Genomic DNA, 14,146 nt, shown 5'->3' on the forward strand with positions numbered 1-14,146 from the left:
AACATTCCTTTTTTGCTGATCCTAAGTTTTTAGACAAAGCCCTGCTTCTTTAACCAACTGCAAATCAAAAAAAAATTCTCTGAATCCACCTATGACCTGTAAGCCCCCACTTTAAGATACCTGCCTTTTGGGGCCAAACCAATGTAAAGTCTCCATGTATTGATTTATGACTTTGCCTATAACCTCTGCCTTCTACCTTTAAAAACCATCTAGGCCATCAGGGAGTTCAAGTCTTAAGCATTAGTTGCCCAATTCTCCTTGCTTGGCACCCTGCAACAAATGCTTCACTTTCTCTCGCTGAAAATCCTAGTGTCACTGTTTGGCATTTTCTGTATGCTGGGCAAGTGGACCCAAGTTTGGTTTGGTAACATTTTGACCTCAGAAATTTAAAAACCACTCATCATCACACACACACATACAAACTCTTAATCATTGAGCTTTACTTCAATTGCAACCATATACATCATACATGGTAAGTAAAACAAATTAATTGATTTGAAATGGAGCAGTGAGTAGAGCTTTTTACTGCAAAGTTGGCAAAATAACAGGAACCAATCTCTTCTAAATATACTTTAAAACTTAGGGGAAAAATGACAGATTTGTTGTGCTTGTCATCACAAAGGCTGCTTCATGATTTTATAACAAAATAAAGCAAGCTTTTGTTCCTGCAAACTATTCAGTCAGAACTAAAAAGGAAAGCCAATGAATTCACTGTACTCACAAAATACTGTCTTTTGCTTTTCTGATATAGGATATAGGGAGTTTCATCAATCAGATGGTGACAGGGATGAGTGGTGTGGTGAAAATAAAGCCAGTGCTAAGTCGGAGACAATGGGTTTGGATCCCTGCTTCACTTTTTATTAGCCCCTGGTCTTTGGGCAGGTTACCCAGCTGAGTTGTTCTTTCCTCTTTGTAAAATGGAGATAGATGTCACGAGCTACTTTCAGGATTAAGTAAGAAAACACATAAAATTGCATAGTGCCATGCCTGGTAGAAAGTAGACACAAACCCCTGTAATAAAACCTCAAGGGAAAACACCCATGTAAAAAGGACTTTAGTGATAATGGGATGTGACAGAGACAATCAGGATTCGCTGACTCGAAAGAGAGGTGGGCTGTGAGGAAGGTGTGAGCTCTGGGATTTCTGACTGGTTAAGGTGTGGAGGCATCAGGATGTGACTTCCAGTCCTGAACTGCATCCTTCTGCTAGGCTGTTCCACTTTATTTGCTACAATAAATCACTCTATATTATAGCAATAACATCAATAAAAGCAATGCCTGGTGCTAATATGCTGCAAATGTGTCATCGGAACTTAAGAAAATTAGTCTGAAACTGCTCACTGTGTCTAAAATCAGACAGACTCATTTCTCAGTCAATTAGGTACAAAGAGTGAGCCGTAAAGGCTCTGCTGGTATGCTTCCAGAGATGAGGGGCTGTTTCTTAATACTTAGAGCTTGCACAAGGTGAAGACGACAGAAAGAGGACTTGGTATAGAGATAATGAGAAGAATCAAGTCCTTGCAGCACCTCGGTTTCACTAACAGTATCCGTGTGTGTCTGAGAAGAGGGTTCCCAGATTTCCTTCTTATGGTGGCACTAGATTTTGTGGGCTGGAGCTGTGCCTAAAATATTTTAGCAGGCATGGTGGCTCACACCTGTAATCCCAACACTTTAAGAGGCTGAGGCAGGAAAATCGCTTGAGTTTTGAAGTTCAAGACCAGCCTGGGCAACACAGTGAGACTTTATCTCTACAAAAATTTAAAAATTAGCCAGGCATGGTGGCTCATGCCTGTAGTCCCAGATACTTGGGAGGTTAAAGTGGGAGGATCACTTGAGCCTAGAAGGTTGAGGCTGCAGTGAGCCCTAATAGTGCTGCTGCACTCCAGCCTGGGTGACAGAGTGAGATCCTGTCTCAAAAAATAAAACATAAATAAATAATATAATATTTCAAAAGGCTCTGTGTGTAAATAATAATGAAGATCATCATCATTAATGTTTGTTAGCGTTCACAACGTGTTTAAGGCATTTTACATATAGTAATTCATTTAATCTTGTCAACAATGCTATGAAGAAGGTAATATGTACACCATTTTCTAGATGAAGAAACGGCACAGAGAGGTTGAGGGAATCAGGGCATGAGACAGTCTAGGCTCTGAGTCCTTGCTCTTAATCATTTTCTAAGTCAGTCTTTCTTCTGTCTATGCATCAGCCTTTGCACAAACATTAATATTCATTTATCATCTCCCTTGGAAGCTCATTTCTTGGAGTACATAGTGCTTAGTAAAACATTTGCAGGTAAAGCTTCTTATTCATTCACTCAGCAAACGGAGGCATTATATAAGCACACTGTATGTCAGGAACTGTGCTAGGCCTCAGGATTTTACTAACTCATAACAATGAAAATGGATTCTGGCCTTTTTTTCTTTTTTTAAAGAGCAAAGTCTGCTTTGTCATCTGGCAAAATATGAGTATTTCCCACGAGGAGACACAAAAGTCAGCATGGTGGTGATGATTAGTTGTGCAAATGGAGCTGTAGCTCTAGAAGAACTGACAAGCATGTTTGACAAGCTCATGTATCATTTCTCTGTCCGGGAATAGCATAACACTTTCAGCTTCCACGAATGCGTTTGCTTGTGGCTGGCTAAAATGCAAGCCATCTTTATGGGGGTTTTTAGATTGTTGCCATTATTGCTACTAAAACCCATTTTAGAAGTAAAACACTCACGCAAAACAAAACACCATCATAAAGCATAATATTAAATGATTCTTCATGTGAATAAAACAAATATTTTGTAGTTTGTGTACAAGACTACATCTCAAACAAATTAGCATATAAATGTCTACTTTTTAATAAGAAATACACCATAGGGTATTTTTAGATGGATACTTTCTGACTAAATTATATTTTTTATTTATATCAATTTGTAACTAAGAATACATCTATTGTATAAAACAAAATTAAAGACAATATTCCTACTTAAAATTTGAGAGTAAAATAACTGTGTGGCAGTGGTGATAGAAGCTTCTGAGGAATAGATGACTTCACAATACCAACCAGCAGGAAGCATCTAGAAGGACAGGGTGTATATTCTTAAAATTTAGCATAGGGCTTAGAACATGGTGGACACTCAGAATGCATTTGTTGAGGGAAGGCAGAAGAATGAAAGAATGGAAGTGGGGGCAGGGTTTCTGTGTACAGAGGCAGGTTATATAGTGCACAACTCCAAGATGCACCACTCCCACAGCTAGTTCTGACAGAATAAATGAATGGATTGGGATAAACAAAAGAGAATAACCTTAAAGTTGCATGAGGGTTTGCATGCAGAAGCCATCTTGAGCCCTAAATATGTTTGGAACAGTAAATTCTGATATGCTTTCTTAATTTTAGTAGCCCTAGTTGTTGACACTATAGTGACATACCATCTTTGCTGCATAGTGAAAAAACTGAGAGGCTAAGTGACCCAATTAAAGGAATAAATGACTTTAGGAGCACTTAGGATAGTGCTGGAGTCTCTAAAATCCCATTCCATCTTTCTACTTTTCTCCCACTAGGTCACATTAGGGTTTGGGGGGATCTAGGCTCTCTCCCATACATGTGGCTTCTTGCTCTTAATATTTATTTTGAATTGCAGTACCGTTCTTTTTAGTGTTGCAGTAGATATGTGTGGGTTATTGGTTATAAATAAAATTTCATTTTTCAGTATTAAATTTGTATCGTCCATGTTGAATCAGACAGCACCATTTCATACTGCCCAATTGAGAACTTTTATTTATTTTTTGCCTGAACCACTGACAGAAATGCTATCCGACAGAGTGCAGTGAGGCACTTTTATGTGGCCTCATCACTCTTTCTTGAAGAAACCAGCTCTTGGTCACAGTCATTACCTCTACGTCTCCTTTGGTCTTTAGGCATTTAACATTTGCTTCATTTTCTTGGGACATTTATGGATGCATTTAGTCTATGGATATTAAAAGCCCCCCAAAACCCTCAATTTCCATTCTATGAAAGTCCATTGGAGCTAACATTTTCAAAGTTGTTTTTACCAAAGCAGTTATAAAACTAAAGCCCGAGGAAAGGAGGGAATTGAGTACATTTATATGCTCCACTTTTCTTTCTGGTTCAGTTTTCCAGACACTGTGCACTATGGAGGAATTCAAGGATTTACTTAAAGTAAGAGACATTGTTTTAGTCTTGTGAAAAGGATTATAGATGCATAGTGGACAGATGGGAAGATAGTCTTAAAAGTAAATAAAGGTAATTTTTGTTAAATAGATTACAAAAACTTAATTCACAATACACTATGTGAATTAATATATAATATGCTAATAATATATATTATACAATATACTAATAATTCACAATATAAAATGTAGAGAATCTATATGCATCTATCTCTCATCTAATTATTTATCTAGTTGTGTGAGATACATGTTTATCTCACCGGGACTCATCACTTGCCAAGCACTGTACTAGGTATATAAATATGGATTTTATTCAATAATTAAAACAATCCTATATTTTCTAGCTATCCTTATTTTCATTTTACAGATGAAGAAATACAAGATTGGAGAGAGTTTGAGTAACTTGTCCCATTCATACAGCCAGTAAGTGCTGGAGGTGTGACTGACTCCACATTTTTGTATCATGATATAAAAACTTCACAAAGACATATAAAACATTTGTTACACCTGCAAACCATTTGACAACACAGTTTTCTAATGCCTTTAAAAATTATTTAAAAGAAATAACTTCTACTTACAACTTATGGTTATTCCAAGTTCCACATTGTGCTTCTTAGGCAGCTTTACATGAAATGTTCCACTACTTGGGATGACAGACTCTAATATCGAAACAAAAAAGAATGTGTTAATAGAACACTGAGGACTGGAGCACCCATCAATAAAAATGCATTAGGAATACTTGCATCATAATCATATGTAGCTAAAACTGTAGGAACTGAAGTAAGATGAATGCCTTTAAAATCCTGGTAAATTAAGCTCCTGGTGATGAATACACTTCCTATCCACAGGCAACTGTGCATAATTCACACCAACAGTTGAGTTCAGTATTTCTCAAGTGTGATGCATGCACCATCTACATCAAATTCACCTGGAATGGGAGTTACAAATAATGATTCCTGAATAATTCCAATCTATGAATCAGAATCTCTAAAGATGAGGCCTAGAGATCTCTAGGTGAATCTCAGGCATAGTAAAGTTTAAGAACCTTAGGTCCTATTATATTCTTTCCACCCCCAACCATATTTTCCAAGAGTGTGCTATTCAGTAATTCTTCCCCCCACCTCCACCCCTATTTATTGTTTGAAGGTACCTGGGAAAACAGATTTCAGGAGAGATGTCAGTTTGGTGTGATGGTTGCTGATTGGGCAGTGAGAGTGGGTGGAGAGGTGCCTTAATTTGTAATGTGAAAAGTACAATTAAAGAGGTAGAATCAGGAGTGACATTCAAAATATTTCACAACCAAAACAGTACTGGTTATCAATCAAAAAGACTAAAGCAACCAATCAAACTAGATGCTGACCACAGAATTGGAACACAGGGACCCATCAGATTCCAACTACATTAAATGATCCTTTAATTTCTGTATAATGAGGAGCTTTTAGAGATTCCAGAGAGGACCACAGGGCACTGGAAGGGAGTGAAAGTGGGCTCAGATACTGGCCAGTCAGTATAGAAGTAAGCTAATATCAAAGCAACAGAGAGAGAACCAGTGTGCACTGGCTGAATCTCAACGCAGGACAGAGCTAAGCTGATTTATCCAGACCTAATTAATGTCTGAGAAAGGAAGAAATTGCTACAGATTCTTAAATATACTCTTCTTAAAATTCCTTAACAGTCAGAAAGACCTTTAATTAATGATAAGGTTAAAATGGAAATATCCATTGAAGAGATAGCATCTATTCATGCTAAGTTGCTAATGACTATAATCCTTTCTGACGGTTTTGGAAAGAAGTGGGGAGAGGCTTCAGGAACAGTGGAAACTTTAGCATAAGCAGAGGATTGTGGGATGGGTGAGCTATCCACTTGGCCGGCTTGATCAGCTTGACTCAAGGCAGGTGCCTATCCGGCACACAGACAATTAACCACAGCAGAACCATTAGGCACTCAGGCCCTTAGCTTAATTTACTAACCACATAGTTAACACATTTGAGTCTGTGCAAAGTGGAGGTGATTGTTAGGATTGGATTCATGGAAAGAGAGAGGACTCCCTTCTTTGTTTGGCCTTGAATTGCTCTTCTTGACCTCTCATCCTTTCCGCGGAAAAATTCAGGTATTAAATGTCTCACAAGACCAGAATCTGATTTTTCAACTCAGAAGTTTCGCCATACAGTGTTAAACTGGAGCGCACAATAGAAATTTGATTTCTCTGGGCCCGCCTAGCTTTTAGAAAGCCACCTATAAAAAAGGATCCCCAGACTGGCCCTCTCAGCATCAGTGGGGCTATGGGGTCTTCCTTCTCTGGGCTCCCTCCTTCGCTCTGGTTTTTATTTACTTCAGAGGGGAGCGAGGCAATCAGCTGCCTTTCCCATTTCCTCCCTCGACCAAGTGAGTGTCACGGACTGAGTTAACACCTTTGACTTCGGGGTTGTCTTCAGCTAACACTCTCATGGGCCAGGAAGTGAATCCACATATATTTATTTGTTTATTTATTCACTAAGAATTTGTATCCTTTCAATTTCTCAGTAGGACTTGAGATAGAGAAAATTATTTCCCACAGGAGATTTGAAAAAGACTGGCTAATCTGAAAAAGAGAAATGAAATAGGTAAAAAACCACTTAGGTGTGCTTTACTTCCTGACTTCAGGAGCTGCAAATGTCATAAATATTTCCTTACAAAATATTTTTCCAATCTATGCCTTTCCTGAGTCCTCCCCATACCGCGCTTTAACAACAAAAGGCTAATTGCCACCTTCCTTCTACCTTCAAAGTGACAGTTTAAGAATTTGGAATTAGCATGCACACCGGGGGCAGAGAGGGCCTTTGGAAGTGGCCAGGTTTTGCCCATACGCACCAGCAGCCAGTCAGCAGAGAGAAGGAAGAAAGAAGCAAGTGTGTATGAGGAGAGAGCCTGTGCCTGGCCTTGACAGCCATTGAAGTCAGGTTCTAGCCCTTCCTGGCAGTGAAGCACAGATTGCGCTTCCAGTGAATGCCTCTTCTCTGATTAAACCAGGTGGAGTGCATGTTTCTTGCTGGCAACTGAAAGATCCCTGATGAACACATTGATTCAGTAGAGGAAATGGGATGAGAGCATGCAGAAAGCCTCCACGCAAGTGTTTACGGGCATAGCAGAAATAAATGATTTGATTACTTGGATAAAGCACACAGATGGCCCATAAGTAAATGTGCATGAAGCATCACTATTTGTAGAACTCATTTCACAAACGTGTGACCATTTTTTTTTTTTTTTGGAGACTGGTTCTCACTCTGTCACCCAGGCTGGAGTACAGTGGCACAATCACAGTTCACTGCAGCCTTGACCTCTGCAGGCTCAGGTGATCCTCTTGCCTCAGTCTACCAAGTAGCTAGAACTACAAGCACCTGCCATCACACCCAGCTAATTTTTGTATTTTCTGTAGAGATGGGGTTTCCGCCATGTTGCCTAGGCTGGTCTCAAACTCCCGGGCTCAAGTGATCCGTCCACCTCAGCCTCCTAAAAGGCTGTGATTACAGGCGGACCCACTGCACCTGTCCTACCCATTTAATATTTTCCGTTTTAAGAAACAGTTCTCTGTCAAAGGGGAGGGGAGCATACACATATTTGTACATGTGTATCTGTATATCTGTATATGTATATAGCATCTTGCCCATGATGCTAAGCTTGTGTAAGTGAGGTCTTTGAAACACAAGGGCCAGAAAATGCTGTTCTAGAATAGTTACTACAGCAACATTTTGCTTTTATAAATTTTTAATCCAGGGAAAGTTGACCAAGATTAACATTGTTAATGACACTGCAGGAGATATTATCACTTCCTGGAAAACAGTAATGAATCACTTCTGACTACATGAGATTTGAAATATTCATAATGATGAACAAATATCAACTAATAAATCTCTTTGATCAAGCTACGGCTTCATTTTAATCTTTAAATGCCAACATGATTTATTTTATATTTGTTATTTTTTCTTTATATAATTATTTGGCTGCTAAAGCAAAGGCATATTTAATTTGGGGTTTCTTAAAGAAACACTAGTAAAGAGGAAAAGGTCCAATATTTGGAAAAACAGCAGGTTTAGAGGAAGTACATAGAATCTAAGAACAAACGATGTTTATTTTGTTAGACTCGCATGTAATTATTTTGTACTTCCCTGATTTTGCTTTATCTTTGTTAATGCTATAATTAAAAACACATTTGGGTAAACAAAGGTCTCCTTCTTTCCAAGTGGTCTGCTTTTCTGCCTGAAGCATTCATTGTTAGCACAGTAAGATAACAACCACATCTTAATTCATCAGTGCAGACACCCTTTGTGAGGAACGTGAACGTTTAACTCCCACCAATGCAGAGAAAGGCACTGGGGGCTCCATAATGATGGCAAACATTATTTGATAGGATTCTCACCGAGACTTCTTTCCAGAACGAAGATATATATTTTTTTCCAACAAAATAACTTCAGACTTAAAGTAGAAACTTCAGGTATTATTCATGATATTAGTTGGAGATTGGTGTTTAAAAGACAGTAACAAACAAGGCAAAATATAAATTGTGCATATATTATGGTTACAGCTTTATAAAATTATATGTATGGTAAGGATTTTGGTAAGAAATATAAAAAATTTAAACATATTTATTAGCATGATGGGGTTATAAGCACCTTGTACTTAAAACAATTTCATTAAAGTTACTATGCTGTTTGTGCAGTATAGTACCTATATTTAAAGAGACAGATTTGGGGCCAGGCGCAGTGGCTCACACCTGTAACCCTAGCACTTTGGGAGGCTGAGGCAGGCGGATTGCCTGAGCTCAGGAGTTTGAGACCAGCCTGGCCAACATGGTGAAACCTTGTCTCTACTAAAGATACAAAAATACTTAGCCAGCCTTGGTGGCACATGCCTATAATCCCAGCTACTTGGGAGGCTGAGGCACAAGAATTGGTTGAACCCAGGAGACAGAGGTTGATATACCACCACTGCACTCTAGCCTGGGTAACAGAGCAAGACTCTGTCTCCAAAAAAAAAAAAAAAAAAAAGGAGAAAAGGGAGAGAGATTTGGGCAAAAATGAGTCAAGCTTTTCTAACCACTCCATGTCAACTTAAAATATTTATAAAATAGAGGAATTTGTCTCTGAGGTCCAAAGGTTTGGGAATTAATATCTGGTTGTAAAACATTTCTGAGGCAGAATTTTGGAAACGGATGGCTTACATCCAGAAAATTAGGAGTGAATTCAGAAGTACTGAACAGTCTTGAAACAACTCACATCCAGTGATTCCCCACCAATGTCCCAAGTTCTCAACTGGCTAGAAAGGATTTTTCTGAATCCAATAGTTTCCAGTTGATACTAGTAGGTTGGTAATGACTAACTAGAGTGTTTTATTGAGGACTATGATGCTGTATCTGGGCTCAGCGGGAGAATATCGGTGTCAGCTAGTGATGTCTGTCATGAGGAAGGAACAACAAGATGGGAACATAGCTTTTCTTGCCCTATTCTGTATTATTTCCATCTATTTGAAGTGGGTTACTTTCTGGAACAATCAAGGGCAGTGGGAGATGAACTTACATTTCCTTTTCCTGTCCCTTATCAAGTAAGCTGGGTACTGAACAAAGTGGGTTTAACAGACACAGTTCCTATTTTTTAGGAGCTTAAATTTAAGATATTAAAGTATCCAATCAACAAATATTAAAATACACACATATATATTCACAAGTAAATACTTAGATACTGCTTATGAAGAAGACTAAATTGTGCTAGTAATTTGACAACTGGAATGTAGTGAGTGGGTGCTGCTGAATGTTCTACAGTGCACACAATGTTCAACAAATCACCTCCCTGCAACAAAGAATGTCAGTAGGGCAGAGGTTTAGAACTCCTGCTCTAATTGATTCATCCTGGTAACATCTCTTTGAAGAGTCAGTGCAATGTGATATGGTGAAGAGAGACTCCAAGTCAACCGACCTAGGTCTACCATTCACCCTGCTGTATGACCTTGGGTTTCCCCAATTGAGCCTCAGTTTCCCCATTTATAATGAATAAAGGTATTGGATTACAAGAGACATTTCACCACTAATGTTCTGTTATTGTAGTTAACAATAATTAACCATTAATGTTGTGTTATTGTAGTTATTGTACATTCTGGGGTTGCTGGACAGCCTTCTTTGAAAACCATATCTTCACCACCATCTGACCCATCCTTGAAAAGTCCTACTTGATTCTTCCGTGCTCACAGCTGACTAGAAGGGTAGGATACCAAACCTAAGCTGGGCCATTAGATTCTTTCTCCTGGGAATGAGAAATTAGAACTGGCTGGGTACTTTAGCAAAGATGAGACAATTACATACAATAAAAAGTCAGAGGAAACTTGTCTATAGGGACAAATGGAGCAGATATACAGAAACAAGCAGCACTGAGAGACCAGGAACCCCAGAGAAACAGCGGGGATGATCTCAGCTCCTGATGCAGTCCGAAGTTCCTGATCCCAGTTCCTCAGTAGAGCCACTGCTCTCCACCCATTCGTTCACCGAGTATTTTTTTTGTGTTTTTGAGACGGAGTTTTTTTTTTTTTTTGCTCTGTTGCCCAGGCCGGAGTGCAGTGGCATGTTCTTGGCTCACGGCAACCTCTGCCTCCCGGGTTCAAGTGATTCTCCTGCCTCAGCCTCCCTGGTAGCTAGGATCACAGGCACACACCACCATGCTAGGCTAACTTTTATATTTTTAGTAGAGACAGGGTTTCACCATGTTGGGCAGGCTGGTCTGGAATTCCTGACCTCAAGTAATCCACCCGCCTTGGCCTCCCAAAGTGCTGGGATTACAGGCATGAGTCACCATGCCTGGCCTCATTCACTGAGTACTGACCAAATGAGAGCTTCTTGTATTCCAAGCAATACATTGGGTGCTAGGTGTACATTCATAAGCAAAACCCACAAAGTCCCTGATTTCATAGGTTTTTCCACTGGAGGAGAGTGAAAATAAACAAATAAATATACAATATAAGGTCAGAGTGTGAGAAGGGCTAAGCAGAACCATAAATCTGGGCAAGAGAATAGAGAGTGATAGATGGCCAGGGAAGGCTTCTCTGAGCATGTGACATTTGAGCAAAGACCTGAATGAAGTGAGCCAAACCACCCAAACATGACAGAAAGCAGCTACTGCAAAGCTTCTTCTGTAGAATTGTGCTTGGCATGTGCAATTCAGCTAGTTCTTACTCCCCTCCTAATTCTAAGTCCTGCCATCCTTCTGTGAGATTTCACTGCATGGCTGGTCCTTCCATTACACTGTGTTCCCAATTCTCAGATCTCTCCTGGTTGAGGATCTTTACCTCCACTCCACTTTTGCAAATTACCACCCTAAGTCTTGCTGGACCTTCTCTGAAATCCTAAACTCTGATACAGCACTTGGGCCTCAATCTCCTAGACATCAGCTCCCTCATTCCTTTCTCTCACTATCCCTTTTTCTTCCTGAAGATCTCTAGTTCCTTAAGTATTCCCTTTTCTCTCAGTCTATCAGGCTGATTTGTTATTGATTCCCATCTCTCCCACTCAGATTCTTTCAAACACAGTAGTGTAGTGTAGTGTAGTGCTGCAGGTGTGGCCTTTGAAGCCAGACTGCCTGGGTTAAAATTCCAGCCTACCATCAACTATGTGTGCCTCCATTTTCTGAGGACATAATCATAGTAATCTCTTCCATTGCTGTTACAAGAATTAAACAATTTGATGCACACACCACGTTTAGAAAGTGACAGGCCACAGGGCAAGCATTTGATAAATATTACCATAATAACTATGATGTTACTATCATAATTTTTCATCTGCTCTCCCAGAAGCATTTTGAACCTCCCTGACTAGTTCTTCTGTTGAACCCTCTCTGGAAACCTCAATCTCTGGCTCAATCTAATCATTCATTTTCTCTGCTCTTATTACTTGGCAGCTGAGGTCTCCTGAAAATAAAAAACAACAACTTACTCCACTGTGTAGGCTGATGCTGCTCTAAACTTGAAGCTTCCAGACACTGCTTGAATATCCTTTTACAGCTTCTGGTTGGTTTCCTCATGCATTCCTCTGATTTGCTATTCTAAATCTTCATTCTTTTCAACCCTCCAAGCTGCTGATCTTTTCACCCTTGCTTGACAGTTCTTACATGAACCATCTAAAAGCCAGCTAAAAATGTATTTATATTCTCACATCCTTTTCTTTTCTCTTTTAGAATTATTTTAATTTTTGTGGGCACACAGTAGGCATGTATATTTATGGGTTACATGGGATACTTTGATACAAGTATGCAATGCACAATAACCACATCAGGGCAAATGGGGTGTCCATCCTCTCCAGTACCCACACTTTGGGTTTCAAACAATCCAGTTATACTCTTCTGGCTATTTTTAAATGTATGATTAAATTATTTTTTACTACAGTCACCCTGTTGTGCTAGCAAACACCAGGTCTTATTCATTCTTTCCAAATTTTTTTTGGACCCATTAACCATCCCCACTCTCCACTATCATCACTACTCTTCCAAGCCTCTGGTAACCATCTTTCTACTCTCTGTCTCCAAGAGTTCAATTGTTTTAATTTTTAGCTCCCACAGTTAAGTGAGAACATGTGATGTTTGTCTTTCTGTGTCTCACAACCTTTTCTACAAATTCATAAGAGGTCTTCTACCTTCTGTCCTGGACTTCTCTTTCTCATTCCTTTGTGGATCTGATTCCATTATTATCTCTTCTCTCCCTCATTCATGTCAGGCCCCAAACATGCTCAATCTCTCCAATCTTAACAAAACAAAGCCGCAAAACAAAATAACACCCCTCTGAACTTTGAGTCTCCCACTATCTGTTGTCTCTTCTTCTTTCTCTACAGCTAAATTTCTTGACCTCACCAAATGTCCCCTGGGGCAAAATTGACCCCAGTTGAGAACTACTGAATAAAGGATATAATACAATATAAAATAGAGCAACAAGCTCATAAGTAAATGCAGAAGTTCTCAAAAGAGGAGCCCACAATGGTCTCCAGTCTCTTTCATCCATTCAGTGCATTTTTCCGGCCAAACTCTCTTCCAAAATCCAGTTCCTAAAGCAGACAGCAAGCAGAGCATCTCTGTATTTGTCACTCTCCACTCATTCCTCAGCTCACTGCAATCTGACTTCTGCCCCTACTTCTCAGATCAATTCATAGTATGGCAAGGTCTTTCTTCTTAATGGCCAAATCCAAGGGACATTTCCTACCTTATGTTACTTGAATTCTCCATAGTACATTTAAGCTATCAATAGTGACTTTTGTCTTGAAATTCTTTCTTTGGCTCCCAAAATGCCACCTTCTTTTGGTTCTCCTTCCATTTCTCAAGGTACACCTTCATCGCCTTTGCTCACACTTTTTTCCCTTTAAGTCTCAGTATTCCTCAGGCAGAGTCCCCTCCTTGGTCCCTTTCTTACTGCCACTCTTTCCTTAGGGGTCTCCTTTTTTCCCGTGACTTTAACAATCACTGCCATGTTGGTTATTCCTCAGTCTTGCTATCCAGCCCAGACCCTGAATCCTAGGCTCCAGGGTAATGCCTGCACTACTCTCTCCTGGGCCCTTCTTTCTGCATTCCAGTGGCAACACAAATTTGGCAAGTCTATTCTTACCATTCAGCAGCTCTTTCTCTCCTATTTAGCTTTGAGCTCTTTGAGGATATGGATCCTTTCTATTTTCTCTTTCAATGATCTGAAAATAGTACAGTGCTTAGCACCTAGTAACAGGTGCTCAATAACTGTCATTTGAATTAAGGAAGAGACATGCTTATCTTTTTTCTCTAGTATTAGCAGTGGATTTGCCAACTCATCTCTAAAACAGAATGATTATTCCTATCTCCAAATTTCCCCTCTTCCAGTCTTCTCAGCTAAAGACATCACTGTCTACCTGACTGCTCACCCTCACACCTCAGGAGCCATTCATGCTCTTCCTTCTCCCTCATCTTCCATATCCAACCCATAAACAAGTGCTA

General features: G+C 39.6%; 1 protein-coding gene across 5 annotated transcripts in view; it reads right to left on the reverse strand.

The window, feature by feature from the left end:
* Nucleotides 1-14,146, reverse strand: part of GRIP1 (glutamate receptor interacting protein 1) — a 324,577-nt gene that overhangs the window by 79,816 nt on the left and 230,615 nt on the right. For all 5 annotated transcript variants that reach the window (XM_055357003.2, XM_055357000.2, XM_055357004.2 and 2 more), the window contains one exon: nt 4,760-4,840. In XM_055357003.2, the coding sequence (XP_055212978.1) occupies nt 4,760-4,840 (81 nt within the window). The remainder of the gene's footprint in view (nt 1-4,759; nt 4,841-14,146) is intronic.

This window comes from Gorilla gorilla, chromosome 10 (assembly GCF_029281585.2).
Source record: "Gorilla gorilla gorilla isolate KB3781 chromosome 10, NHGRI_mGorGor1-v2.1_pri, whole genome shotgun sequence".
Taxonomy (NCBI): domain Eukaryota; kingdom Metazoa; phylum Chordata; class Mammalia; order Primates; family Hominidae; genus Gorilla; species Gorilla gorilla.